Source organism: Cyprinus carpio, chromosome B17 (assembly GCF_018340385.1).
Source record: "Cyprinus carpio isolate SPL01 chromosome B17, ASM1834038v1, whole genome shotgun sequence".
Taxonomy (NCBI): domain Eukaryota; kingdom Metazoa; phylum Chordata; class Actinopteri; order Cypriniformes; family Cyprinidae; genus Cyprinus; species Cyprinus carpio.
This window is the reverse complement of record NC_056613.1, coordinates 14,816,725-14,844,317: the sequence shown is the minus strand read 5'-3', so window position 1 is coordinate 14,844,317 and position 27,593 is coordinate 14,816,725. Positions and strand designations below refer to the sequence as shown.

The window sequence follows — 27,593 nt, the reverse complement described above, 5'->3', positions numbered from 1 at the left end:
TCTCATAACATTCGTATGCTATTATTTTGTAAAATAAACGGAAGTTGCGTAGTCCGTGTTTTGGCCTGAGCCCCTCCCACAGGAAAAACTCTGTTTTGGTTTGAATTCAACCAACCAAAGGCAAGCAGAGGCGTATTTCCGTGACAGAGGGAAGTTTGAATTTTATCGTGCGATTTACTCTCTTACACTAATGACTGTAATATAATTTTATTAAAAACCCAGTTACCCAAGGACTATGTGTTTATGCCTTACGGAGTGAGAAGACAAGAAAAAGCTCGCGATAAAGTGAGTCTAATGGCAGTTAACGTTACTGAATTTGCCAAGCCAGTATCAACAGACGGCTAATCCAGAGCTCTTTAAATCGCCATTTTAAAATTAAATTTCGATTTTTACTTAATCCTGGCTGCGTAATACACAATAATGAAAGCGATGAAAGAGGAGACTACCGAAATAAAACAGATTCACGACGACAAAGACCTCAGTAAGTTGCTTTCCTACAGGTTTTGTAGCAACGAATTTCTTTGTTGCGACTATACCAATAATCAGATATGTACCTGTATACCACTTTTACCACAATATCGTCAAATATTTAGTCTGCAGTCTTTGTAAGAGATGTGACGACAATCCAGAGAAGTATGGAGAGAAGATCACCCTTCAGCAGCACAACCTGACAGTCCACTATTTCTGTTTGGTGAGCCAGACGCTGATGATGTGTATTTATGCAACAAATTTCATTTTTGAGTCCCTTTCTAGTTTTCCTGTTAAAGCCTACCCTAAAGCATAAGGCATCTTATGATGCAATAGATAATGCATTATGTTCAGCTGTTCTAGACCATAAATTGATTGCAAGGCAAGAGAGATTAACATAGACATAAATAATTTCTAATTATTTTTCACAAAACTATGTATCTTTATTTCTCATTGCTAAAAAAAAAATATTTTCCCTAGAATGTCAGATATAGTTGATTATTTCTACATGTACTGTCAGTCATGAATCTCTTATGGGAATACAGAATATCACACCTTGAATTTTATCTTTATACAAGGCTGTTTTCAAACATGGAATCTTTTAGTTTCTAAATGTAGGGAACAGCTTTATTTTGGATTATGTACAAATATTGTAAAAGTCTCACCAAAATCATAATTCAAGCATAAATGTCCACGTTAGTTATTCTTTAATCTAATTTTACAGCTGATGTCTAGTGGAATATGTCAGAGAGGGGAAGAGGATGAAGACGTTCATGGTTTTCTCGTGGATGACATAAAAAAGGAGATCCGCAGATCTTCGAGGCTGGTAAGTTAAGTACACCTTTGATGATTGGCATGTTCTGTTTAACGCTACAGAAATGAGACTAACTTTTACTTTTTGACTTGCAGAGATGCATGAAGTGTAAAAAGGTTGGTGCGTCGGTGGGGTGCTCCATCAAAAGTTGTCGGCAAATGGTCCACATGCCTTGTGGATTAGAGCAGGACTTTATTTTCCAGTTCACAGACTTGTTTCCGTAAGTGTCTCTTGTGATATGCAAAATGTGATGGTTGTCGATGGAAGATGAGATAGAAACCTATCAACCAGTCTAAAATGCTGATTTGGTTCTCAAGTATCATTTCTTATTATGTTAAAAACTACTAAAGATTTTTGTGGAAACCATGCTAGATTTTTTTTCAGGATTCTTTGATCAATAGAAAGTTAAAAAGAGCAGCTTTTATTTGAAACAGAAGTCTTATTTAACATTATAAATGTCTTTTTTGTTACTTTCGATCAATTTAATGCATACTTGCTAAGTAAAGAAAACATTTAGTGATGATGGCAATCATTTGCAGGTCTTTCTGTAAAAAGCATGCACCTAGTCAAACCTGTGTCTCCAGTCCCAGTCTGCCACTCTCTTGCTCCGTCTGTCTGGAGCCCATCGAACCCATCCTCTCCTATAATGTCCTCAAGTGTCCTGCATGTCATGGCAGCTGGTTTCACAGAAACTGTGTACAGGTAGTTGTACCACACCTTCAAGTTAATGATATAACATGTATAACATACAAAGATATGGGATTTGAAATTTGAGTCTGGTTCTCATCTCTTATGTTCCAGCATTATGCACACAGCGCTGCCATGTTTTTCTTCAAATGCACATTGTGCAATAACAAGGACCAGTTTCAGCAGGAAATGCTCAGAATGGGAATATATATACCAGAGCGGTAAATCACGTTTCCTTCTGATATTGATTCTAGTGATTCAATGTAAAATATTCTGATTTTTGTAGTGTTTGATTTGTATCCTTGAAAGCCTGCTGGAATTATTTACATTTTATATATTTATGTATTTTTACATTTATTTTTAATATAAATTTTGTTGCACATCACTTTAACATGGCAAAACAATGTAAATATGTGAATATCTTCCATTACTAAATATATTATTGGTGTAGTTAAAATGAAAAAATGTTGAATGTTGACTTGCCCTCAGGCCATCCAAAATGTAGTGATGTGATGCTACATTTCTACAAACTCATGTAGTTCTTGTATGACTTCAGGTTTAGTACATTTTCAGCAAATGTTCTTTTATGAAAACCTATTCCTTTAATATTTTGTGAGCATCCATATTGTGTATATTTTTCAGGGATGCAGCATGGGAACTTGAGGAGAATGCATATGAAGATTTATTGCAAGTGTACCAGCACTGTGATGCTGTGAAGTGTCACAGTCACAAAGGTCGTAAATACAGCTCACAGTCAGGGTAATCTTAGCATTTTATTTCGTCATTCTGAAATCATGAAATGGAACCGGTTTGTTTTGTAAAAGGATTCTAACTACTGTTAAAATTTGCTCTTGCAGGTATTTTGAAATTGTTCGTTGCAAGTTGTGTGGCTCCAGGGGAACTCATCGAAAATGTTCCAACCTTAAGCTTTACGAAAGCGACTGGATCTGTGGTGACTGTAAAGCTGCTGTTGAGGGAAAAAGTGAGCTATCTGAACTATTGTGCTTGTTTTGTAAAATTATTCAAAGGATTACATACATTAATTTTTTTTCTCCCCCAGAATCAGTGCCTTTGCCAAACCATGTTGAGTCCCCACTGGCTATAAGGCAACAGAGGAAGAGGCTGTTTAAAAACATCTCTGACCTTCACTCTTCACTCATCAGTAAAAGGTACTTTCCTAATCAGTTGCATCTGATATGAGAAGGATAAGTTCTAGATTATTTACTCTTAATTTCTCTGGACCATTGTACCATAGAACTCAACATGAGATTATTTACTCTTAATTTCTTTATATGATAAGCTATACGAGCATCGAGAGCTACAGGAGTACCATAGAACCCAACATGAACGAATGCCTCTGTATGTCTCATATCTTTTTGTCTACACTACTTTTGAATGCACCATAGAACCCAACATGAACGCATCTGACAATCATGTTTGGTATCTGAATAATCGCATTTTAAAAATGTAAGGCCCATTGACCAGCACTAAATAAATATATATACGAATATATATAGATATATATACCTGCTGGTGGTTATATATATCTATATAGTATATTCATTTATATATATTTATATATAATACAAATTTGGTGCGATTTGCATCGGGGGGGACTTTGGGGGGATTTTTAACACCCCCTCTCTGGTCTATGCATCCCTGCCTCTGCTGAATAACTTTTATAAAAAAAAAAAAAACATCATGCAAACCAGCTCTGACGTCCCGATCTGAATCAAATGCGATCTGATTGGAGCGCTTCGAAACAGTGAGTCATTTTGCGACGCAATGGTTTAATTGATTCTGAGTTTCAAAAAGCTCCGTTGTGTTCTTTGCTCGCTTTCTGGCTATGGCTATGTAATTTATAAGTGTTTGAATAACCGTGGACCATTAAATCAGTTACAATTAATAGGCCTAACGTGTGGCTTACAATGTGTTTTATATATGTAACTGAGATCACACTAAATGGGGGTTTTCCGTCGTATTAAAAACATAGCCTTCATAAAAGTCGCTTTTTTCAAAAGCATCCCCCCTTCTTTTTTTTCACAAATCGCACCCTGTATATATATATATATATATATATATATATATATATATATATATATATATATATATATAGAATTGTAGTAGTAGCAGGACTCTCTCCTTGTTTTCTAGGCAATGTGTGGCTGCCACTTCTCCAGAGGTCTTAATGGATCTGGCCCATCAGATATCACAGCAGCAGTCTACAGAGGTGCTAGTGGAAGATTATGATGGGGTGTTGGAAGCAGCTCTGCGGGTTCTGCGGCAAAGTGACTTTAATCCCTGCTGCACACTTTCTGTGAAATTCTCCCAAGACAAACATAGCAACAACATTAGGAGTCAGCGTCGCTTCCTCAGACGTCTTGTTTCGAAACTGCAAATGTCAGAAATCTTTGAGGGCCCTGATGGATCTAAAAACCTGGCTCTGAACTCAAAAGGTAGGACACTTTTTTTTTCCCTTTAATTTATGTTTGTTTCGATGTCCTTTTCTTGAAAATGTACCATTCTGGGCTTGTATACATATAACCCCTCTCACTGCTGCCTTCAAAATGAACAATTGTTGTGTGTGAACAGCTCTGAGGGATGACCTCTACTTTGAAGTCGGCAGTCTGTTGGCCCTCTCTTTGGTTCATGGAGGTCCTCCTGTGGGCTTCTTCTCTCCAGCACTGTACCATAGTCTGTTTAACTACCCAACAAACTACAGACCTACTTTACAAGACCTTGGAGACACTGCTTTTGCACACAAAATCAGACAGGTGAGTTTCGTTTTTCCTGACATTGTGCTTCAAACCTGCTGTTGAACTGAGGTTTGTGATTACAGTGAAACAAATGGATGTTGTACACCTGTTAAACTCTAAAAGTGCACTTTTAGATTGCAGATGCAAAGTCAATGAAGGAGCTGAGAATGGCAATGCAGTCAGCGTCACAATATTTGGAAGCAGCAGGTTGCTGGCGAAAGATCAGAGAACTCTCAGAGAAGGACATGCTGGTGGAGGATGTACTAAATTTCTACCTGATCATCAGACTACAGCTGCCTCTGCAGAGGTTGGTACCCTAACTTATTCCTGTGATGGCAAAGCATCATACCAGTCTTCAATATCACATGATCCATCAGAAATCATTCTAAAATGCTGACTGCTCAAGAAACATTTCTTACTGTTATCAAAATTAAAAGCTGTTGTGCCGCTGAATCTTTAGCTGAAACTATGTTTTTTTTTCTTTGATGAATAGAAAGGTTCAAAGAACAGTATTTATATGAAAAAGAATTGCAATAAATGTGACCCTGGGCCACAAAGCCAAAATATGATGTATTGATTTATACATGAATGAATAAATAAGCTTTCCATTGACGCCTCAAGTTGTCCAAATGAAGTCCTTAGCAATGCATATTACTAATCAAAAATTTAGTTTTGATATATTTATGGTATGAAATTTACAAAATATCTTCATGGAACATGATCTTTACTTAAGATTTTTGGCATAAAAGAAAAATTGATCATTTTGACCCATACAATGTATTGTTGGCTATTGCTACACATATACCTGTGCTACTTATGACTGGTTTTGTGGTCCAGGGTCACAAATGTCTTAACTGTCAATTTTAAAGCAGCTGAATTAAAGTATTTTTAAAAAAAGTCTTTCTAAGAAAACTTCTGAATAAGTTTTTTTTTCTCAAGTTTTCTCATACTGTAAGTAAATGCTCATTCAAGTTCATATTGCCTTTCTCAGATTCCGTGAGGGTTTGAGGACACTAGGACTGTTTGAGCAAGTTCAGATGTGTACAGAGGCTTTCCATTCAGTCTTCTGTGGGCCTGTGGAAAGGCTGACGGCCGAATCTGTCATGGAGCTCTTTACCGTCCGGTTTTCAGAAGAAAAAGAGCAACGAGAAAAAGAGAACACAACAGTAGACTTTTGGAAAAAGTATCTGCATGAGTGTGAAGGTGTGCTTGCTACAGAATTCATATTGTTTCAGTACAATTTTGATTCTTGTGCATATTAAAAACATTTATGATAATACAATGAAATAAGATATGTTTGAAAATAAGCTGTTATTTGCATGATCTTAACCCTTTCCTTGTGTTTCAGAGGGTCGGTGTGCAGCATCACTTGAGGACCTCCTAACATTCATCACTGCTACAGATTTGGCTCCGTCCATTGGATTCCATCCCACTCCATCCATTTCATTCTTCAGCTCACCAGACCCCTCATGTGCTTTTCCTCAGAGCCACTGTGATGCCAGTCATCTCTTTCTGCCAATGCTACCCTCATATGAGCTCTTCAAGAAACACTTGGATTACACTGTGTGTCAGTTCTCAGTTATGCAGGACATTTAAAAAAAAACAGTATTTTTCACCCTAACTCACGTTAGCATTACCTGATCATAGGTTGCTCCTCACTTTATTTATCAGTAACCCTGGTGTTGCTAAATCCTCAGTTATTTATCAGTAAATTGGAATCCCTCAACAGAAAAGAAAGACATTTCAACAGCTTTGCTTTGAACCACTCAGCACTATATGGACTTCAACTGCAAAGCAATATGTGTTCTATACATGTTGGAACACAATCTTAGATGTGATAAGATGTTCTTTGTGTTTAAAAAAAAAAGTTTTTCTTGTAAATTTAGGTGCACAGTTCAGAAGTGTACTGGTAATAGCTAGTATTGTAACCAAAGTTTAAACTATTGAGTAGTGTTCTGTTGAACAGCATAGGTATTTAGCAGTAATAGGAATTTGATTTGAATCGATTTTTGTATTTTTTTATTTTTTTATTTTTTTTTTGTAATAGAAAAACAGTTCACAATAACAGGTTGTAATTTTTTTGGTAGCCACAAGATGGTTCAATTGCTCCCCTTTTTGCCACACGTTGGGTAACTGCTGCCACTGCAGATGAATCTGGAGTTACTGAGTTGAATGATCTCACAGTTTTGTGCCGGAGACCCATGTTAGAATCATACACAAGCTGGTATGCTTTTGTCCTTGTATAATGTTACATTTCTCCTGAAGTAGCTTGAACGTGTATGATAGTTTGCTAGCTTCATATCTGTCATAATTTATTAAACTTTTTACTTTTCTGTTACCCTCAGTGTTTTCCCCCTTCATTTATTAAATGATCGTCGATTTATAATTGAAGATGTGATATTATATATCGGCAAAACAAATGCAGCATAAAGTGTCATTTGTAAATTGTCATTCGTTTTAATATTGCTGAACAAGTCTGAAGAAACTCTGTTGGGGCAAAATTATTGGTTGTTGTTAAAAAGGAGAAAACTGTGGAATAATCTTAATTTTTGAAAAAAAAAATCGATATATTAGTTTAAGTGGTTTATTTCACTTATTGCATCATTTTGAAATGTCATATTGAATAGTTTTTCAATGCATTTTCATAGTCATCCATAAAAAAACGTCCATATGTCCATGGGTCTAAAAATCACAAATTTAAAATTAGAATTAAAATATAAATCATTTTTTAAGACCCCCCCTTATAAATTCACTAAGGACCCCTAGTGTCCCCAGTGAGCGTGATTTCACCAAGTACAACATGTTTCTGGATCAACATCCTTGTTGATCCTGGAGCAACTTTCCAATCAACCAATCAGAACTGAGATATAACTTTTCAGAAATATCTGTTTTAGGCTTACGATCAGGGTTAGGTGCTTCTACACTCTTGTTAATCAGCTATCATTTCCTACTGATTTTAGGAATAAATTATGGGTAGGGTTAGGTTTAGGGTTAGGGATTGGGTTAAGTCTATATTTTTGGACAATAATGTTGATCCAGGATCATCAAAAGATATTGATCCAGGAACATGTCTTAGTGTCCCCGGCTCCTGATTGAGAACCACTGACATAAACATAATCAAAAACTGTTGATCCATCCAACAACTTTGAATCAGTCATTGTGAAGTTGCCAGGACCAAACCAAAAAGTCCAGACTTAAAAGTCCTTATAAGCCCCAGTGAACTCTGTCAGCGTGCGCGTTCTTTTACGCACACAGCGCTTCGCCGGTTGCCACGTCACCCTCACAGTCGTCACTGCATAAACAGTAAAGATGGCGGCCTCCATCCGGGAAAAACAGACAGGTTTGTTCATAAACTTAAATTTATATCGAAACACTCGGTACTGTTAATATAACTGACATTAATGATTTACACACGGTTTTGAAAAAGTTTTTTATTGAAAATACATACACTAATGCCGAATACACAACAGCTGAAATTGCTCAATCCTGTCAGTATAGCTGAGGATGCTAACCGTGTTGTTCATCTAACAGCTGGGTAACATCAGATGAATGAACGATTATTCTGCTTGTCTACATCAAAAAAGCACTTGTGGTTTTGATAACTACATATAGCTAACGTTAACCAGCTCGTTAATGAAATATACGGCTATCAACATTACAGAGACCTGTCATGAAGAACCCACGATATGAATTGAAATAACGTTAACGTACTAGCTGAAGGCACTTAACGAAAACTATTGTAACGTTACTTATTATTTAGTGGTACAAAACAGTCAGGATCCTTATGTTACGTGGATACTGTTTTATACTGAATTTGGGTGACATTGTCCTTAATGGATATTGACACTTTCTGTGCAACTGCTAGTGTAGAAAATCATATTCGTCTTTATGAATGGGCAATATATGATTTGTTGATTAAAGATAGATAGTGTGTTTATACTATATAAAATACATAATTAAAAAAAGCTTTAAAATGACTTTTTATGCACACACGCAAGTCTTTTGAAACACAATCAAGTAAATTAGTCTCTTAAGATAATAAATGATTTTCAGTAGTGATTGAAAATGTTGATGTATTATATTTCTATGATGTTTCTGTTCTCAGCTGCTCTGAAGCGAATGCTCAACTTCAATGCCCCACCTCTGAAAAACACAACAGAGTCGGTATGGAAGGTAAGGGTGCTCAATACACACTTACACTGTCAGGTTTTTTTTTTTTTACGTGGCACAGTGATGCTTTTATAGTTATAATTTGCATAAATATTTACCCTTTGCTCTTCTTGTTAGGTTCTTATTTACGATCGCTTTGGCCAAGACATTATATCTCCCCTGCTGTCTGTGAAAGAGTTACGGGACATGGGCATCACTTTGCACCTGTAAGGGTCTCTAAGATTTTGTTTCTTATAAAAAAAAAAAAATTTATTAGATTGATTTGAATGATTGTTTGCTTTTTTGTTTGTTTCCTCTAGCTTGTTGCACACAGATCGCGACCCCATTCCAGATGTTCCTGCCATTTACTTTGTAATGCCCACAGAGGAGAACACTGACAGGATATGTCAAGTAAATATGTTCACTAAATAATCCAGTCACTCTTTTCGTCGGTCCCGTTCCATGACTGTTTGTGAAGATCACACTGTTTTAAAACTGATAGTTATTTTCACTATCACAGGATCTCCGAAACCAACTATACGAGTCCTACTATTTGAACTTCATCTCTGCAATCTCCAGAAGCAAGTTGGAGGACATAGCAAGTGCTGCTCTAGCAGCTAATGCTGTAAACCAGGTGACCAAAGTAAGTCAAACACATTTGTTCATTATGAACATTAGTTATTAATTTGATTCAATTTGCTAGAATGTTTAATTGAAAAAATCTTGTTTTTGCAAAACAGAAAAGCTCTGTGAATTCCTGAACGAAGTCAAATAACGTACTGTTTGTATTTATTATACAGTTCAAATATTAGACTGTTCTGTTCCTCCTCAGGTGTTTGATCAGTATCTGAACTTCATCACACTTGAAGATGATATGTTCATTCTCTGCAACCAAAACAAAGAACACATCTCCTACCATGGTAAGCTGCTAGAATGGCTTGAAGTATTAGTTTAATTTTTAGTCTGAATGTTATTAATGCTACTACTGTTCTGTGCCCTCAGCAATCAATAAACCAGATATCATGGACACAGACATGGAGGCCATAATGGACACGATAGTGGATAGTCTCTTCTGCTTTTTTGTCACTCTTGGTAAATAATGACAGAGTTGTAATCTTTCCATGAATATACACTGCTGTTCAAAATACTTTTTTAAAGGGTTTTAAAAAGAAGTGACTTATGCTTACCAAGGCTGCATTTATTTGTTTAAAAATACAGTAATATTGTAAAATATTATTACAGTTTTAATATATTTTAAAATGTTAAGTTTTCCTGTAATGCAAACTAGTTTTCAACATCCATTACTCCAGTCTTCAGTGTCACACTAGCGAAATAAGCTCAGAAATCATTGTTATATGCTTATTGTGAGCTCAAGAAACATTTCTCATTTTTTTATCAATACTGAGAAAAAAAAAAAACAGTTTCTTGATAAATAGAAACTTCAAAAGTGCAGTGTTTATTTGAAATAGAGATCTTTTGTAATATGTTTCACCTTGGACATTTTATTGCATACTTGCTGAACAAAGCTGTTCATTTCTTTTAAAAAAAGTCTTACTGAACACAAGCTTACAGCAGTAATGTGCAGTGACTTATGGGTTAGAAATATTTATTTTTAAATATTTCTGTGCCACTATCAGCACCAAATGAAATAGTAGAATTAATGACTGATGATTTCAAACAAGATTCCCGATCACTCCGTCTGTCTTCCATTGTTTGGACAAACATGTATTCCCATCAGATTCACAGTGTTGATTACACTCTTCAAGGGAATCAAACAACAAATGGTTTACTTATAGTTGTTTATATGTTAAGCTTCCATTTAACATTAAAAAAATAAATTAAAAAAAATAAAAACTTATTCACCTATAAAGATGCTTTAGCACAAAAATGGAAAATGCTTAATGCAAGAATGTGCTAAGACACAATCCACTCCTCATATGGAGATGTTCACCGCTTTTTAATCCACCTAAAATCTAATAAGGCAACATTCTTTCATGGTACATGAAGTAACTGTGAAAATTATAGATTGACGAAGACTTGATATTTAATCAAAGGTTTTTTTTTTTTATAATAATTCTCACATTACAACCATTAGTTTAACTCTCAACTAACATAAAGAGCCACTGGGTGGCAGAACCTTACTAATATTGTTTTGTATATTGCTCAAAGGCAAAAATATTTTGATAATGCTTTAAATATTTAACTTATGTCTATTTACTTACCACATGACTACTAGAATTGTATGTGACAGAAATGTCACAATTCAAATTAAGTGCAATGATCAAGCCTGTATTGTTGTTTTTGAAATGTGATTTTGTGTGTCTTGGGAGCTTGTGAGCAGATATTTAATGCACCCTGCTATTGGCAGAACAGTGAGCTTTCCTGTTATCATAGGTGCTGTCCCAATAATCCGATGTCCAAGAGGGAATGCTGCTGAAATGGTAGCCGTGGTAAGAGACTCACTGCTCTGTTTTTTAATGTTCCTCTAATACCTGCTTTATGACCAATCTGAGACACCTTTGTCTTCTGTTCAGTAAAAAGTGGTTTATGAATTCTAGAATAGCGTACTTAAGAATGGATTTGGTCATTTGGTTATCACCTCAGCTCCTACACTAATCTCTGCATTATGGTGCATTTGTACATTTCAGTCTGTGCACAATGTGCAAACTGATACTGTAGCTTAATTCAGTTTCACTGATGGTACAAAATTCCTCTTTGTTCCGTATGTGGGATTCGGTCCAAACTTGGCTCACTTTCAATGCCGAGCTTTTAGATGATTAGTTTCAGGAAAGGAATGTCTCACTGTAATATAAGACAAAATTAACACCAGTCACTCAGTTTATTGGATTAACTTATTTCATACATATTGTACAACTCGTTTCTACTGGAATATCAGTAATGTTGATATAACTTTTTTTTCCCTCAGAAACTTGACAAGAAACTGAGAGAGAATCTGCGAGACGCTCGTAACAGCCTGTTCACCGGAGACACCATGGGCACTGGCCAGTTCAGGTGGAGCGAAAACACACACAATCTCACACACCTCCATACAACTGATTTTAAGAGAATATGCATATTTGTTTAAGCTGTAAATCTTTGATTTTAAGTGTTTATTGTAAACACTTAATCCAAGACACAAATCCCTACAGATAAAGGTTTACAGATTGGGGGGGGGGGGGTCTCTGTCCTCTGGTAGGAGTGTGCTTACTTGTGTATGAAATCTGGTTTATTTTTTACCAAATTCCGTTTTATGTTTTTTATGTTTGATTTTTTCTGGACTCCTTTTTAATTGTTACATTACATTTTATTAATCAAAAAGCATGTCTAATTAATTTAAATCATGAAACATACAATTTCACATCAATTTATTAAAAGTTAAAAACTAAAGGTGAAAAAATATTTGTTTTATTGTTAGTATATTCTCTGTTTTAGCGTGTCTAATCATTTGAATGCATAAAACAACTTATTTTATTCAAATTTATTCTTAAAATAGCCTAATTTATTTTCCCTCAGAAACTCTGTGTTGTGTATTTAAATTTCCCTGGTTATCAAATGAAGGCATAATACATTAATTTCATTTATCTTTTTTTAATTATTGAAAATTAATTGGTGTGGATACCTTTACATTTCTGTGTGATATGAGGCTAGTTTTACTCAAATGAAATGGTAAAATGCTAATAAAGTGACTCTCAGAGCAGTTTTGGATATGTTGTCCCCCTGGGCGCCCCCTAATATAATGGCAGGGGAAACACTGTAAATGGATGGATGAATAGATAGCTGAGTGAACAGTGAGACAGATAGATAGACAGAACAGACAGATAAGTAGATAGTCCTATACTGTGACACTTAAGAAAAATCTAGAATGTAGTGAAATGTTTTAGTATTGGGCCATAAAACTTTCTCTCCACCACTCCCACAGTTTTCAGAGGCCACTGTTTGTTCTCGCCGATCGTAACCTGGATCTAGCGACTCCTCTCCACCACACATGGACATATCAGGCTCTTATTCATGATGTGCTGGTGAGCAGAACCTAAAATAAACTTGCATGACCCACAATTAATTCATTTCTCCTTTATTCTACTAGTGTTAATGTAATTTATTTCCCAAAATGGAAACTGCAAACAGTTCCAAGTTGTGGCATATGGAAAGATGAAGCTATTGCAGTTATCATATGGATGACAAAGGGGTTTCATGAAATGTGGAATTTACGTGCTGGGTTGCTTTTTGTGCCAGTGATCATTTATCCTTTGGGTATTTTTTTCCACTGTCTCAAAAATGCTTCTGCTTTAATATCGTCTCAGTTCCCTGAATGGCAGCTGTATGCTGAGGGATTTTATTATGTATTAATAAAAGCTGGTGTATATGTTATTTTAGGTCATGTATTGTGTTTTGATTCAGTTCTGTTGCCTCGCCTAACCGATATATCCCCTATATCAGGACTTCCACCTGAACCGGGTCAGTGTGGAGGAGTCTCAAGGGTCAGAGGCCAGCCCCGCTGGAGCACGACCAAAAAAGAAAAACAAGAAGAGCTATGATCTCACTGGTGCTGACAAATTTTGGCAAAAACACAAAGGAAGGTAAACATCTACTCATGGAGATGTGCATTTACAAATGTTTATAGGTGTTTTTTTACTTCTAGTATTGTGAATTTAAATCTTTTGACCCTCTGACTGTGTAAATAATATGTCTGATGTAACTTATGTCTAATGTAAATTAATATGTCTGATGTTGCTATCCAAAGACCTTATTCTGTCCTAGTTTTGATTAAAGGGATAGTTCACCCAAAAGTTAACATCTTGTCGTCATTTACTCACCGTCGTATTGTTCCAAACTTGAATGACTTCCATTTTTCTGTGAAACACAAAATATGTTTTTTTTTTGTCCATACAAGGAAATCAATGGGTCCAAAATGGTTAATTTTTGTGTGAACTATCCCTTTAAGGACATCTAATAAACCAGCTTATGTTTAACAGGCAAACATCCCTAGTTGTCTTAATTCAGTCAAATTGTTTGTCAGATGTCAGAGTGTTTGTTAATATTTAAGAACATTTACTAATGGTATTTTATATTACTGCTATTTTTTGCAAAATATCAGTTATGTGTTTTGAAAATGGTTTAGTTTCATTCCTGCTTTTAGGACTGTATCCAGCAGTTATTTACAACAGCTTAATCTCATTTATTTTTAGCCTCTTTAGCATGGAAAGCTTTTAAGAATTTAATTCATTTCTGTTCACCGTTTCAGTCCATTTCCTGAGGTTGCAGAAGCCGTGCAGGAGGAACTAGATACATATCGAGCCCAAGAGGATGAGGTTAAACGCCTCAAGAGTATCATGGTAGGTTAATAAGGCTGATGCTAAATTGTATATGATGGAATTGTTGCATGCTGGTTAACGCAGACAATTGTGGTTTTCCTCAAAGGGCTTAGAAGGGGAAGATGACGGAGCCATTAGTATGTTGTCTGATAACACTGCTAAACTTACCTCAGCCGTCAGGTAAGATTTTCTCGGTCAACAATAGCAGGTGATTTGTTGATCTGTCCCATAAAAAAGCGAACCACCTATCCAAATTTTTAAGTTTTTATTCAATTATGTGTATAATATATCCTGATATAATCTAAATTTGTCCTTGTCTCATATTGCAGAAGAGCTGTTTAAAATAAATTAGTCATTGCACCTACCACTGTACCCCTGTCTGATCCGACACGTATAGAGTAGGATAACAACCTGCTCCTCTCTCAAAACAGTTCTCTTCCTGAGCTCCTGGAAAAGAAGAGACTCATTGACCTCCACACCAACGTTGCCACAGCAGTTTTGGACCACATCAAGGTCAGTGCTCCATGAGAAAAATGTTTTTCATCTCTTGGGTTACGTCTTCTCAGCACATCGTATTATTTCTGTGAGGTTGAGCAGCATATTTCTCTTCTAAATTTGCCTTTCTGTCTTTAGAGCCGTAAGCTTGATGTGTACTTCGAGTATGAGGAGAAACTCATGAGCAAGTCCACACTCGATAAATCCCTGCTGGACATTATCAGTGATCCTGATGGTGAGTCTTCCTTGTGTTAAGCATTCAAAGCTATTGATGTTCCATCTCTAAGGCCTTTTTAGAAAGGATTATGTTTATACGGGGAGGTGGTAATGCAATAATTAGCAAAACTTTTAATCCTGTCTTAATTGGCCAGGTCAGTATTTTTCAGTCACCTTTTCTTGTCTGTGTATTCTCATGCAGGTAAGGATTATAGTAAGGCTGCACAATTAATCAAAATAAAATCAAGATCGAATTGAATCAAATCAAAGGAGCTCGGCTGGTAGTAAATGCTGCTCCACAAGAACTCATCTCTGAGTTTCGGTCACTTATTAACGTGCATTTGGGAATGCAACAATGCACTAAGCAAAAGTCGTGCAGCCCTAGATTACAGTCTTTTATCTTTATACAATTCCCTGATCTTTTATGCAAAGCCCACAGATTAAAAGATCCAATGTGAAGTGCAATAAAAAACCTGGTGGTACTCGAATAACATCTGATGGATGAGCCCTGTTAGACGCAATTGTAAAATAGCCAAAATATGCGCATCCGTGACTGCACATCATTTTAATTTTATGCTACCAGTACAAGATGCTACAAACCAATAATAATAATGCTAGGTAATAGAAATAATATTGATGATGATGATAATAGGATCTTTGATTAATTTGTGGCTTGGCAACCTTGGCAATCTACACATTCTGCCTGACAACACCCCATAATTGTGGTAAAATCTCTGTAACGCTTGGCCTCAAGTGTCTTATTGGTTTAATAATTCTTGGCTCGTCAGCTGCTCTTTGAGCTTGACCGTAATCCAAACACCACTATATCCCTCAAAGCATGGCATACTGCCTTACTGTCATAAAATGTTGTTTTACCAAGAACAGTCCCATCCTGAGAGATCAAACGAAACTAATTGAGTGAGTAACTCATACCCCCTTCCCCTAATGAGATCCTATCCCAGCCCTCGTCCTCATCCAGTCATTTTTCCAGCTTAGTGGACTGAAATACATCACATCCCTAGGGGGAAGCGGTCTGCTTTAAAGGCTCTCTGTGATGCTACCACAGGATGAGATTTGTTTTCTCTCCTGCCAGCATTGTGAGGTTTCAAGAGGACACAGTTTCTTGATCTCCACAGGGTCCTCTGTAGGTTCATGGGTTTCTTATGAGTACACAGGAATGGCCACTAACTATAATGATAATGATCAGTTATTTTTCAAGTGTTACAATGCTTTATTGTTCCGATGAGTACAGTGTTTGATTTTCTGCTCATGTTTCAGCAATAGCGAGGACAAAAAACACACACTAACAAAATCTAGTTGTTCCGGAATTTACAGTCACTGTATGCATTTGCATGATTATTGTATAAATGTTGTTCTTATTGATAGCTGGAACAGTTGAAGATAAGATGAGGCTGTTTCTGATCTACTACATCACTTCCCAGCAGCCCCCATCTGAGGTAAGGCCCCACACCAAGGTCACGAACAAAGAGTATACTATAAATATTTATCATGGTCAGTTATATCCTGTTAGAAACTTCATATCATAGCAACCTTAAAGGAACAATGTGGTTTCAGTACAAGTTTTATGGCATAACACCCAAAAAACTTGTCCATTGTTTTCTTAAAAAGCAGCAAAAATCAAGGTTATTGTGACTTCCAATGATAGTGATTGGGGCCAATTTTCCGCGGGGGGTTATGAATCTTACAATTTTTTTAAAAGCACTTGCATTAACTGTTTTGTTAAAACATCTGTATTATTTGAGATGTCATTTCTACAGTGGCATAATGTTGAAGTAGATGACATTGGATGTAACTTTGCACAGAAAAGGTTAGTTGTACATCTTGTGGCTGTACTAGTGAAGCACTGCTTAAACCCATATTTTTCCTTCTTTTTAAAAAACAAAAAAATGGAAATTAATTTTTTTGGCAATCAGCATTATGCCTCAACTTCTATCGACTGAGCTTAACTTTTGCACAACACAGATTATTCCTTTAAGGGTCCTAGATAAATAATCCTAATATGTAGATTTGAGGTTGAATGTGGTGGGCTACCCTGATGTGCGCTTTCAGTAATACCACAATTTATTATAATCAGTGGCAAATGCATGGAGGAGACACATGGAGCCAAAAACATTCTGTCCATTCCCTATGAAGCTCAGCCCGGGTTCTTAAACTGTGTTTTCAGACTCTGTCTTCAAAAGCCTTGTTGTTCTTTGGGACACATGCAGCGCAGATTTGAGGAACACTGACCCCCTTTGATGCCACAGCCAAGTGTTATTACTCTTGTACCTTGATAAAGCAGGATTGTTCAGCTCATGGCAAGATTTCTTTTGTGGGATGTTACTTAAACGGCCATACAAATGACATTTTTGAGTTCTTGTGTACACTTCCGAAAGGACGGACCTATGGGACCAAGCTGGGATGGACAATGTCCAAGTGACCACATTTCAACCCTGGAGAAAGCGCACTGGCCTGTGCTGTGGGCAAGGGCTGTCATTCTCTATTATGTTTATCAGTGCAGGCTGTAAAAGCTTTGGCTTTTTCCAAAAAAGAATAGTGTGCTCAGAGTTTGAACTATTATTCCACGTCTTTTGGTTATCCTTTCTTTCCTCTGTGTCCTCCTGAACCAGCGAAGGTTTTTGTTGGCTGAGCATTTGCTTAAACTCCAACAACAGTCATTTTGTTGTTTGTTTTCTGAGGCTGTGATGAGGTTGGTGACATGAAAACGGCCCTCTCACTCATGTGGTATAGACGACTCTGTCTCTAACAGGAACTAGAGTTTCTCCTTACCCTGAAGAATATTTATGGCTTGTGAGCTATAAGTCATCCTTCATTCTATAAAAACAGATCCTCTTAAACTGTTGGATTTAAAGAGTTGAGTGTTGAATAAATAAAGACATTTTGTTCTTTTCAGGCTGATCTAGAACAGTACAAGAAAGCCTTGGTTGATGCAGGCTGCGACTTATCCTCACTTAACTACATTAAGCAGTGGAAGTAAGTTCTGGCCATTGTCAACAAACACACCATAACACACTGTCACATTTGCCTAGTTACTACATTAAATTTAGTAGAAAGATGAGCAGTAGAGCTGCAACTATTATAACCTCTTTTCCAGAGCTTTCACCAAGATGGCTGCAACACCAGCCAATTACGGAAGCAGTGGAGTGAAACCAATGGGGTATGAAGCTACGACAAATTTCATTCTCAAAATATGAATCCTTTTGTTGATGTCATATGTGTTTTGAATGCAATGACCTGTCATTTTTCAGACTGTTCTCGAGGGTGATGAACACTGGCTCCCAATTTGTGATGGAGGGGGTGAAAAATCTAGTCCTGAAGCAGCATGTAAGTATTTACCTAGGCTGTATCTAAGGACCAGAATATCACAAAGGTTGGGCTCTTTTTACTTAGTAAGCAACCACCCAGAACACCGCAGCAACTGCATATTGATGTGAAAAAACACCCAGCCCATTTAAGCAGCATAGTAAGTAATATGTTAAAAATTCCCGGACCGCCTACTAACCACATAGCAATGAGCTAAAATCACCTAAGAAACCAAGGAGAGGTGTGCTAAAGATACCAAAAAGAACACCCTAGCAATCGCAATGTACTAAAAAAAACCCATAGCAAATTATACTTCAGTTTCCACATAAACTTTTATTGTATGCAATGCATACAGCTGTGCACATAACCTTTCAAAGTACACTCCATATCATAGTGTCTGTGAACACAGACGCTCAACACAAGCACACTACAAAGTTTCACTCTTGTCTAGTGTCTGCGTTGTTTCTCTTCTGAGGTTATGGGCGACTGAAATGTCTTTGTACTTTAAACTGGAGTTGCAGGTATCTCTTATCCCCTCACACCAGCATTTATCAACATGGGTGTCTGTTGTTGTTGCAGTCTCAAGTAGTTCGTTGCTGTTGTTCCACATACCCTAGCAACGTATGCTTAAAAAAACGACATATACTTTCGGCTTAAAAACCAAGACAGCACTATAAAAACACAATGAATACCTAAGAAACAGCTAAATGATGTGCACTCAGGCATCGTAGCAGCAACTTTTGAAATGTAAAATTGGGTAAAAAAGTTCCATAACAAATAAAAAATTCATTTTGGGGAAATAAAGGTGATGTATTAATGGTCAGTGAGCAAGCAGCATTTTCCAAAACCTTCACGAACTCTTTTCTTTTTTTTTTTTACTTCTGCTTCAACTTCTCTACTAGTCATGTTTTGGCTTTTGTTTGATAAATTGATTGTGATATTCCTTATTTCTAAGTTTCTTTAGATCAAAAGCATCTGGTTCTTTTAGGGCTGGACAATATGGCAAAAAATTGAAATCTCGATTTTCTCAGAATGTTTGACCGATTTACGATTTTTACCCTTTTTAACTAGTCAACTTGAAAATGTAACTGTAACTACAACATAATTCAAGTAACTTTTTCTGTTCCAAGTGCACCACAAATGAAGTTTGTCAACATTATGTAAATCACTTGTTAAATGTCTTTGCAGAAAATCTATGCATAAACTACAATTACATCTTGTACAAACTTATATTATATGTTCTGAAATAATACAAGGAAAATACTTCCAAAAAAAATCTAAAAAGTCAAGGTAATTAAAATTCAGAATGACTGAAGGTATTACAACAGTAGACTATTATTAACTATAAATGTAGCAGCTTTCAGCCTGTCACCCTGATGCAAACATGAAATATCAGACATACCGTAGTTCTTTACAGGTTTTTTATTAGATTTCGCGGCTTTTCAATTGTTTTTTCTGTATAAATATTTATTATGATTCTCAATTATTTTTTTATAGAACTTGCCAGTTACTCGCATCTTGGACAACTTGATGGAAATGAAGTCAAACCCGGTGAGCGTCCTTGTCTGTTTCTCCCTTTCCTTACGTCCTTTCATCTTCTCTCTCATAAGCACAAATATTAAACATGTTTTGTATGGCTGATATATTAGTATGAAACTCTTTCAGTAATAAAGAATTTTGATTGTTAGCTTAAAGTCTAAATCTAAAAAGATCTTTTGTGTAATTGTGTCCAGTGTGCACACAAGATTCTGTATTGCTAAGGCTGACTGCTTTACCTCCCACTGCGGATTAATGTGTATGACACTGCAGCGCTATGGGACACTGAATTCACCCTGAATGAGGCACTGAAGAAGCACTTTGAGTGTGCCAAGACCTCAATCCTGGCAATCTGAGCTGCACGGTTAATGCTACTGTCTCAGCCAGGGGAACACCTGTGGAGAGAGAGGGAGAGGGTTTCTAGTGAGTGAACCCAAAGCACAATGTATTAAGTTTCTAGGGCTGAGGGATTTGGAAGCAGTCCATTTGGGCTTTTCACTTTTGTGAGGCGGAACAAAGGTGCAAACCCCTCATGTGAGCAGCACAAGGAGGCGTCTTTACAGCAGCCGAAGCTATTTCATCGAAAATAGGATTGTGTTCTGCTACACTCGAGGATCTCATTGTCTCCAAAACGTCTGTATATGAAGCATCAGGTATTTGAACACACTGGCTGATTTAGAGTCATCATTGGATAGCCTTGAAGGAAAAATCTGCTTTGAAAATTTCTCCTGATGCTTTGAAATCAGCTAACTGCCAGGACGGTGCATGGGGAATGATTGATGCTGATGTTTTATAAATGTGGAATTACCACAGAAGAGATGATGTGGCAAATCTTTGATGGCACCCTCGTAATATGCCTTCTAGGGCTCCTTTCTATTTAGATGTCTTGAATTCTCCCTAAGCAGACTTCCAATTGTCCCAATGTGTTTTAAATATAAAGCGCTGTAATGGAGACAGCTAGCTGACATATTAGCTCTTGCAATCATTCGTTTGTGTAACAGCAGCCTCTAAGCTTCCCCTTCTCGTTCCTTGACATAAAGACCTTATTTCCTTCTGAAACACCCTCAGGGTCCCTCTGATCTTCTCACTCTCAAAACCTGGGGTGGACAGATTGCCGTATCCCGTTACCGACTGGAAATGCCTCCCCTTCGTTGCCCATAAACTTGTATGAAAATTGAACATAACCGTATTATCATTTTCTCAGCTACTGGAATTTCAGTGCTCTGCACAATACAGCTCTTGTTGGGGAAGCTGGGTGGCTGAGCACTACAGAATCTCCTGCCTCCGCAACTCGTCACACAGTCCTCGCAGATAGGCCTGTGCAACAGGGTTGCAGTAGTGTGTTCGGCACTCTCTATTAATACTGAGCTTCACTACTCGACAAGGGTAAACCGATAGCAGAAAAATCTGGAGCATTTCACCATTTGGAAGTGCAGCGAGGCTCTTCTTTCTGTGAGTTGACGGCAAAGTATTACTTCCCAGAATGAAGTATGCACCAGTGCGCCAGGCCTGCCAGGCTGGGCTGACTGAGGTCCTGTGGGGGAAGAGACAGGCTTGGCCCACCCGAAATGGAGGATGAGGAAGTAGGAGGCCATTGGCCTCTGCCTCGGAGACAGCTCTCCTCAATTTGTGTCGAGACTCTTTAAAGCAGAGTGATGATAGTCTTGGTTTTTTGAGTCAAACTGGAGGACATTTTACTGTTTGAGGCTTTGTGTACCTTCTCAGACGAATGGTTGCTGGGAAGCATTCGATCTTGATAAGTGTTTAATGTAGATAGATGAGGTGGTTTTTTAGGAGATGGTGATGTGGGGAGGGTGCACTGAGTGTTATTTCATCCTTAATTTACTTACGTGCTCTATAATCCCTAACGTTATGTGTTGTGATTTTTGTAGGAGACGGATGACTACAGATACTTTGATCCCAAGATGCTTCGCGGAAGCGAGAGGTAGGACACCGAAGACGAAGACTAGGCTCCTTATATTTTCAAATGATACATCTCAGTGTTTGACTTGGTCCCACTGTATTCAAATATTATGTTAAAGGCATTTGATCCATGGAGGAATTCAAAATCACTTGTGACTTTATTACACACACATAAGGCAGTATTGAAGTTGGGTAAATAACGGATCTGCACATCCTTGCCAAAGCTGTAACTTTCCACTGAAAATATTTAGAATATAAGAAGATCTGTCGTTTTTTTTTTTCTTTCTACAACTATTGGCTATTTTTGCTCTCTGCCGGTGATGATGAATTAATCCTAACTGTTTGACTCCCTCAGCTCCATTCCAAGGAACAAGAACCCCTTTCAAGAGGTGAGAATAAAAAGGATATCTGATGGTTGTGATTTTGTACCGTATGGATGTTGATACGTTATCTTCACGCTTTGGCGCCCATGCATTGTAACCTGGCAGGGTTAATCTATGGCACAGATAGCCTTCTGTTGCTAGTGGAGATTAGGCCTTGCTGCTGACAAAGTGAGCTGGAAGCCCAGAGTGTCTGAGCTCATGTCTGTAGGACGGCCATTTGAGTCCACCTGTGAAATATTACAGGGTTTTATTTAATACAGAGTGTTTGTACAGCTGATGAAAGATTATCATTTCACAGGCCATCGTCTTTGTCGTTGGTGGGGGCAATTACATAGAGTATCAAAATCTTGTTGACTACACAAAGGTATGGTTGCACACATTTTGACATGTAAAATATGCTACAAGAACTTGGTTTGCTTGTGAGTTTAATGATTTCCTTCTCTACAGGCCAGACAAGGGAAGCGGGTTCTTTATGGCTGTAGTGAGCTTTTCAATGCAGCCCAGTTCATGAAACAGGTATGATCGCTTCCCAACGTTTAAAATGTCAGTTACCTGATAAAAATACAAATTCATTTACGGGTTTTCATATACAATGACAGAATTTAGTGAAAAATCAGATGCTTCACAATCCATTGCTCTAAAACCCAACTGATTATCATTGAGTTGAAGGGAACAACACTGCTTTGAGTGTCTTGGAATGCTTTTTGCTGCTTGAAGCAAATCTATGTTGTACTTTGTCTCAACAAAGTAGACACCAAGTCATAACGTGCCTTTCCCTCTGTAAATATTTTTTTTATTTTTTTTTTATTTGCCTAGTTTTTTTTCCACATTAATTTTTTGTTAATATACTTTTACCCCTTTGCTCTGAGTGAAAAGAGGCAAGTGTGTCTTACTGTGGTCATGAACTTATATTACACTCACTGTTTGCTGAACAATTATTCAGTAGTAATCCTACTTTTGTTTAAATGTTGATGTGATTATGGAGTGGTTAACACTAAACCCATTAATTTCTCCACAGCTCTCCCAGCTTGGTCAGAAATAGGAGGAGCGTTGAAGTCCAGTTATCCACCCTTCTCAAAACTGGAATCAAGATCTCTTCAGTTGTACTCCATTAAAACCCCTCTAACTTCAGAATCACTCATATTCCATGTACTTTATACTGTTTTCCTATAATATTTAATTCAATACTAAAGGTTCCCGAAAATAAAGTCTTACGTACCAGTTGCACTTTTTCTTTTTTTGAGTCTACTTTAAGTGGGTCATCAGCATAGATTTTGACATTGTATGCCTCTTTATGGGCTTACTGACGTCGGGTGAGTTCAACAGCAGAGATAAATGCCTTAAGTGGTTTGCTGACTGACGAGAACTGTCCCAAAACTCTTAATAAGATAAGGAGATTACACCTAGTCTCGATCAACACTGGTACTCCGTTACAGTTCAGATGTTTGCTCAAGTGTAGAACTATTGTATTCGGTCTAGTCTGCTAGAGCTTCCACCAATGAAGAGAGCAAGACTGTGAACCATAGCAAACGTCATCCTGAGATGAGTCCAACCTAAAGATTTTCATTGAAGATGGACATCTACAATGTTCTTCCCTCAAATGTCACAGTCTACCGAGTGTCAAATGGAGGAGAAACAGCTATTGGTGTCTATTTGGTGATACTAGGTAATTAGTCTGGTGTAGTTGCACTGAATTCTCCATACGTTACTGTGATTTGTTTCTTCTTGAGCTTCGCTACATTGAAAGATGTCATGTGGGAAAGAATCAGTGAATTTGATTAATTTTTTTGATAGGATGGCTTTCTTGGATTGGAAATGGGGTTGTAATACTACTTTTAACCAAGCAAAGAAAGTCTCTGGAACCACAGGATTTCTTGACTCTCAACCTTGCCGTTTCTGACGCCAGCATTGCTATTTTTGGGTATTCTCGAGGAATCCTTGAAGTTTTTGATGTTCTCAGGGATCAAAGCTATCTTATAAAGACATTTTGGACTTGCAAGGTACGGTGATAATATGCCACATAACTTGCATGACTTTCTTTCTATTGTGAAACACAGAAGATATTCTGAAAAAATATTTCAGGTTTTTTGTATGTACAATGGAAATTAAATGGGTTAGATTTGTTTTGAACCCCATTAGGTATCAATGTATGGACAAAAACTTTGTATGGATGAAATATAGACTTTTATGCTCCACTGAGGAAAGTCTTACAGGTTTAGAACCACATGAGGGGGAGTAAGTGATAAAAAAAAAATATTAATAATTCAGTTACAAAGTTCAAATGATCAAGTGCCTTTAAGCATGATTCCTATTAGTTCACTGAATTTCTTAGATAACATTGCACAGTATCTGGTGTGAGAGGTCCATCACTGTGTTCTCTTTGCAGTCTGCCAGGTGGTGATATGAGGCAGGAGGGGCTGAAGAGACGATTTATTTGTAGTCGTTCCAAGTACATGGGCATGTGTCCTTTTATCCCCTAATCTTGCTGGCTTGTTCCCCAGGGCCTGGTTAGTGGGTGATGAGTGGATAACCAGAGCAATTACTGCTTCAGGTTTGCAGTGAATGCCAGACCTGCTTGCAATGTATAAGATGTTGTGTCTTGGCCAGGTGGATGGATTCCTAATCCTTCTCTTCGGACTCATCAGCATCAACACACTGACAGCCATCAGTGTCATCCGCTACATCAAAGGTTGCCAGCCTCAGCATGGTATGCTCTATCCTGGCCAAACCTACAGAGTTATTATACATAACCTTTGTATAACTGGTACCCAGTATTTAGAGCAGGTGCTCATGCATTGATAGCTGCTCTGTAATTACATTACAAAGTCTATGCAAAATCAATTCCCCCCAGCATTTTTCAAAGTTTTGCTTGGTTTCCAACAGACTATTGGAGTGCAAATTAGCGGCATACATTACTTTTAAAGAGTTTTTTGGAAAGGGTGCCATATAATTACCAATTTTTAGGACAGGGGTGCTGCAGGTTTTTCAGAGAAACTGATTTGGAAAAAAGTAGATTGTAATTTTACAAAACAACTGTTTAACATGTATTGTGATATATTAACAAATTATTTGACTATTTATTTTTAAAATACCATTTATATATAAGACATTTATGAATAACAATGTTAGGCAAATTTTATATTATTAGTTTAATTTTGATTTCTAATTAATTTATTATTTGATTGTTTACTGTTTTTGCACCCTCAGGTTCCAGATTTTCAAATAGTCAAATATTGTCATATCCTAACAAGCCAATGGAAACAAATCAATGGAAAGCTTATTTATTCAGCTTTCAGATGAAGTATAAATCTCAATTTAAAAAATTGACCCTTATGACTGGTTTTGTGGTCCAGGGTCACATATATGTTATATGTGAGAATTGTTTTTTTCTCCTGTGTTTATTTTAGGTTGATATTTTTTTTTTTTATTTTTATATTTTAGAAAAGGGGTCCCTGACAAGGCTGTTTTGGGGTCCTTGACATTAAACATTTTGAAAGACAGTATGATTTACAGTAGGACATGGTGATCTGGAAACCATATTAGGAAACCAGGAAATCCTGTTCGTTTTGTCTTTCATTGAACAATAAATGGTTGAACCAGGTTCTTCCAAGACCTGAAATCCTCTAAAGTTGAGTCTTTGATAAATCTTGAACCATGTTATTTTTGCTTTTCTTAGAAGTTCTTTACCCTTGGCTGCACAAATACTAGATAAATTGGCATGATTACACTATGAGGACTGTGCTGATGCGAGTGTTTCTGCCATGTCCTTCAGCTCATCACGTCAACAAGCGTAATATCTGCTTGGTCATTACTGCAGTCTGGCTGTGCTCTCTGTTCTGGGCTGGAGCTCCGCTGCTGGGCTGGGGCAGTTACAGAGGTAGGACTGAAGCAAGACATCCACCATCTTTAAAAATTGAGTTGAATTAGAGATCACTGAATTTCATTTCCTCTGCAGCTCGTGGGTATGGGACGTGTGAAATCGACTGGAAGCAAGCGCTGTACTCTGTTCCGGTCAAGCTCTACGTCATGAGCATTTTCTTCTTTAACTTCTTTGTGCCGCTATTTGTTATAGTTTTTACATATGTGTCCATCATCCGAACTGTCAACTCTGCGAGGCAGAGAAAGATTGAACGCAGCATCACACGGGTAAATCCGTCGCCCCATAAATTACCATTAGCCTCTTGAGGGGATAGTTCATCCAAAAATGAAAATTCTGTCTTTAGATACTCACCCTCATGTCATTCCAAACCCATAAGACCTTCAATGATCTTTGGAACATATATTTTTGATGAAATCCGAGAGCTTTCTGACCCTCCATAGACAGCAAGGGAACTACCACGTTCAAGGCATAGAAAGGTAGCAAGGACATCATTAAAATAGTCCATGTGACATCAGTGGTTTAACCGTAATTTTATGAAGCTACGAGAATATTGTTTTGTGCAAAGAAAACAAAACTAATGACAATAACTGTTCCAGGTAATGCAGAAATGTACATATTTATGTATGTGTCATACTGTGTTTCTCTCTCCAGGTCTCCCTCATTCTGTGTGCAGCCTTCCTGTTGGCCTGGTCCCCGTATGCAGTCATTTCCATGTGGTCCGCCTGGGGTTACCAAATACCCCAACTCAACAGCATCCTGGCCAGCCTCTTTGCCAAGTCAGCGAGTTTCTACAATCCGTTTATCTACATTGGCATGAGCTCTAAGTTCCGAAAGGACCTGCAGGCTCTGTTCTACTGCCTCAGACCCACATCAGCGCACAGGCACACCCCTCCTGTGCCATTGGCCCGGCCTGGTGATGTGCAGCTCGACGTCGATGGCTTTGAGGATGAACCGGTGGACCCTAATGCAAGCGAAAACATACAGGAGGGAAAGGCAGAGAGCCCTACTGAATCAGAGCGCCAGGACAGGCCCTTACCAGAGTCAGGCAAGTGTGTCAGTCCTCATGGATTAATGAGGAAACCCAGCGACTCTGGAAGACTTTAGCTGTCTTTTATGTTTGTTTATGTCCTCTGAATGTTTATATAAGATGATGAGAATAATATTAGAATAATACAGTACATTCACTGTCTCTATTATTTTAATTTCGACACTCCAGGCTACTAGTGAGTCACGTCATCTACAGATGCTTCATGTTGAACATGAGGTCATTGTGTGAATCCAATAAAGTCGAGGTTAAAGGTTTTATGTCGCTTCATCTCTTTCTGTGAGGCTTGTAAACTGTTGACACATTTAATGGTATGTCTGTATTACATTATTATTGGTTGTTGGAGATTCTTCTCCCATCCCAGTACATCAAATACAATCTCCAATTTAATAATAATAATAGTAGCATTAGGGAAGGAAACAAATATGTCTGTATAAGAAAATGCCAAAATAAATTGATGCACTAAAAAAAAATTCACTTTTGAAGAATAAGAAAATAACTATCTTGCTAAACAAAAACAGGAGAACATAAAATAAAGGCAGTCTGCAAAAACAATGGCACTGACCCTCCCTACAGCCTTCCTTCAGAATTACATAACAAAATCC

General features: G+C 37.4%; 3 protein-coding genes across 3 annotated transcripts; all 3 read left to right on the top strand.

Moving 5' to 3' along the window:
• The first annotated feature begins 103 nt into the window (after window positions 1-103).
• g2e3 (G2/M-phase specific E3 ubiquitin protein ligase) lies at window positions 104-6,754 on the top strand. Its single transcript, XM_019117509.2, has 14 exons — window positions 104-481; window positions 594-691; window positions 1,193-1,294; window positions 1,378-1,502; window positions 1,822-1,984; window positions 2,084-2,190; window positions 2,612-2,728; window positions 2,827-2,951; window positions 3,030-3,138; window positions 4,124-4,425; window positions 4,562-4,743; window positions 4,860-5,032; window positions 5,717-5,928; window positions 6,074-6,754. The coding sequence occupies exons 1-14, from the start codon at window positions 421-423 to the stop codon at window positions 6,319-6,321; spliced, it is 2,124 nt and encodes a 707-aa protein (XP_018973054.2). The 5' UTR covers window positions 104-420; the 3' UTR covers window positions 6,322-6,754.
• Window positions 6,755-7,926: 1,172 nt separating this feature from the next.
• On the top strand, window positions 7,927-23,290 carry scfd1 (sec1 family domain containing 1). The gene is made up of 25 exons (XM_019117510.2): window positions 7,927-8,065; window positions 8,831-8,898; window positions 9,013-9,101; window positions 9,195-9,285; window positions 9,395-9,517; window positions 9,707-9,794; window positions 9,877-9,966; window positions 11,269-11,324; window positions 11,801-11,886; window positions 12,794-12,893; window positions 13,312-13,451; window positions 14,117-14,207; window positions 14,293-14,366; window positions 14,618-14,699; window positions 14,820-14,916; window positions 16,284-16,354; window positions 17,812-17,891; window positions 18,013-18,075; window positions 18,167-18,242; window positions 19,719-19,772; window positions 21,650-21,702; window positions 22,036-22,069; window positions 22,362-22,427; window positions 22,511-22,579; window positions 23,082-23,290. The coding sequence occupies exons 1-25, from the start codon at window positions 8,035-8,037 to the stop codon at window positions 23,103-23,105; spliced, it is 1,896 nt and encodes a 631-aa protein (XP_018973055.1). The 5' UTR covers window positions 7,927-8,034; the 3' UTR covers window positions 23,106-23,290.
• A 139-nt stretch (window positions 23,291-23,429) lies between these two features.
• opn6b (opsin 6, group member b) lies at window positions 23,430-27,262 on the top strand. Its single transcript, XM_019117512.2, has 6 exons — window positions 23,430-23,729; window positions 23,858-24,063; window positions 24,671-24,770; window positions 25,836-25,940; window positions 26,019-26,209; window positions 26,595-27,262. The coding sequence occupies exons 1-6, from the start codon at window positions 23,636-23,638 to the stop codon at window positions 27,045-27,047; spliced, it is 1,149 nt and encodes a 382-aa protein (XP_018973057.2). The 5' UTR covers window positions 23,430-23,635; the 3' UTR covers window positions 27,048-27,262.
• Window positions 27,263-27,593: the final 331 nt, after the last annotated feature.

Bases quoted from the DNA above. Each gene is read 5' to 3' on its own strand.
- g2e3 (XM_019117509.2), top strand. From the start codon at position 421: ATGAAAGCGATGAAAGAGGAGACTACCGAAATAAAACAGATTCACGAC. The intron at 1,985-2,083 runs GTAGTTGTACCA...CTTATGTTCCAG, and splicing joins TTCACAGAAACTGTGTACAG to CATTATGCACACAGCGCTGC. The intron at 4,744-4,859 runs GTGAGTTTCGTT...GTGCACTTTTAG, and splicing joins TTGCACACAAAATCAGACAG to ATTGCAGATGCAAAGTCAAT.
- scfd1 (XM_019117510.2), top strand. From the start codon at position 8,035: ATGGCGGCCTCCATCCGGGAAAAACAGACAG. The intron at 11,325-11,800 runs GTAAGAGACTCA...TTTTTCCCTCAG, and splicing joins CTGCTGAAATGGTAGCCGTG to AAACTTGACAAGAAACTGAG. The intron at 17,892-18,012 runs GTAAGTTCTGGC...CCTCTTTTCCAG, and splicing joins AACTACATTAAGCAGTGGAA to AGCTTTCACCAAGATGGCTG.
- opn6b (XM_019117512.2), top strand. From the start codon at position 23,636: ATGGACATCTACAATGTTCTTCCCTCAAATGTCACAGTCTACCGAGTG. The intron at 24,771-25,835 runs GTATGCTCTATC...CATGTCCTTCAG, and splicing joins AGGTTGCCAGCCTCAGCATG to CTCATCACGTCAACAAGCGT. The intron at 26,210-26,594 runs GTAAATCCGTCG...TTCTCTCTCCAG, and splicing joins TTGAACGCAGCATCACACGG to GTCTCCCTCATTCTGTGTGC.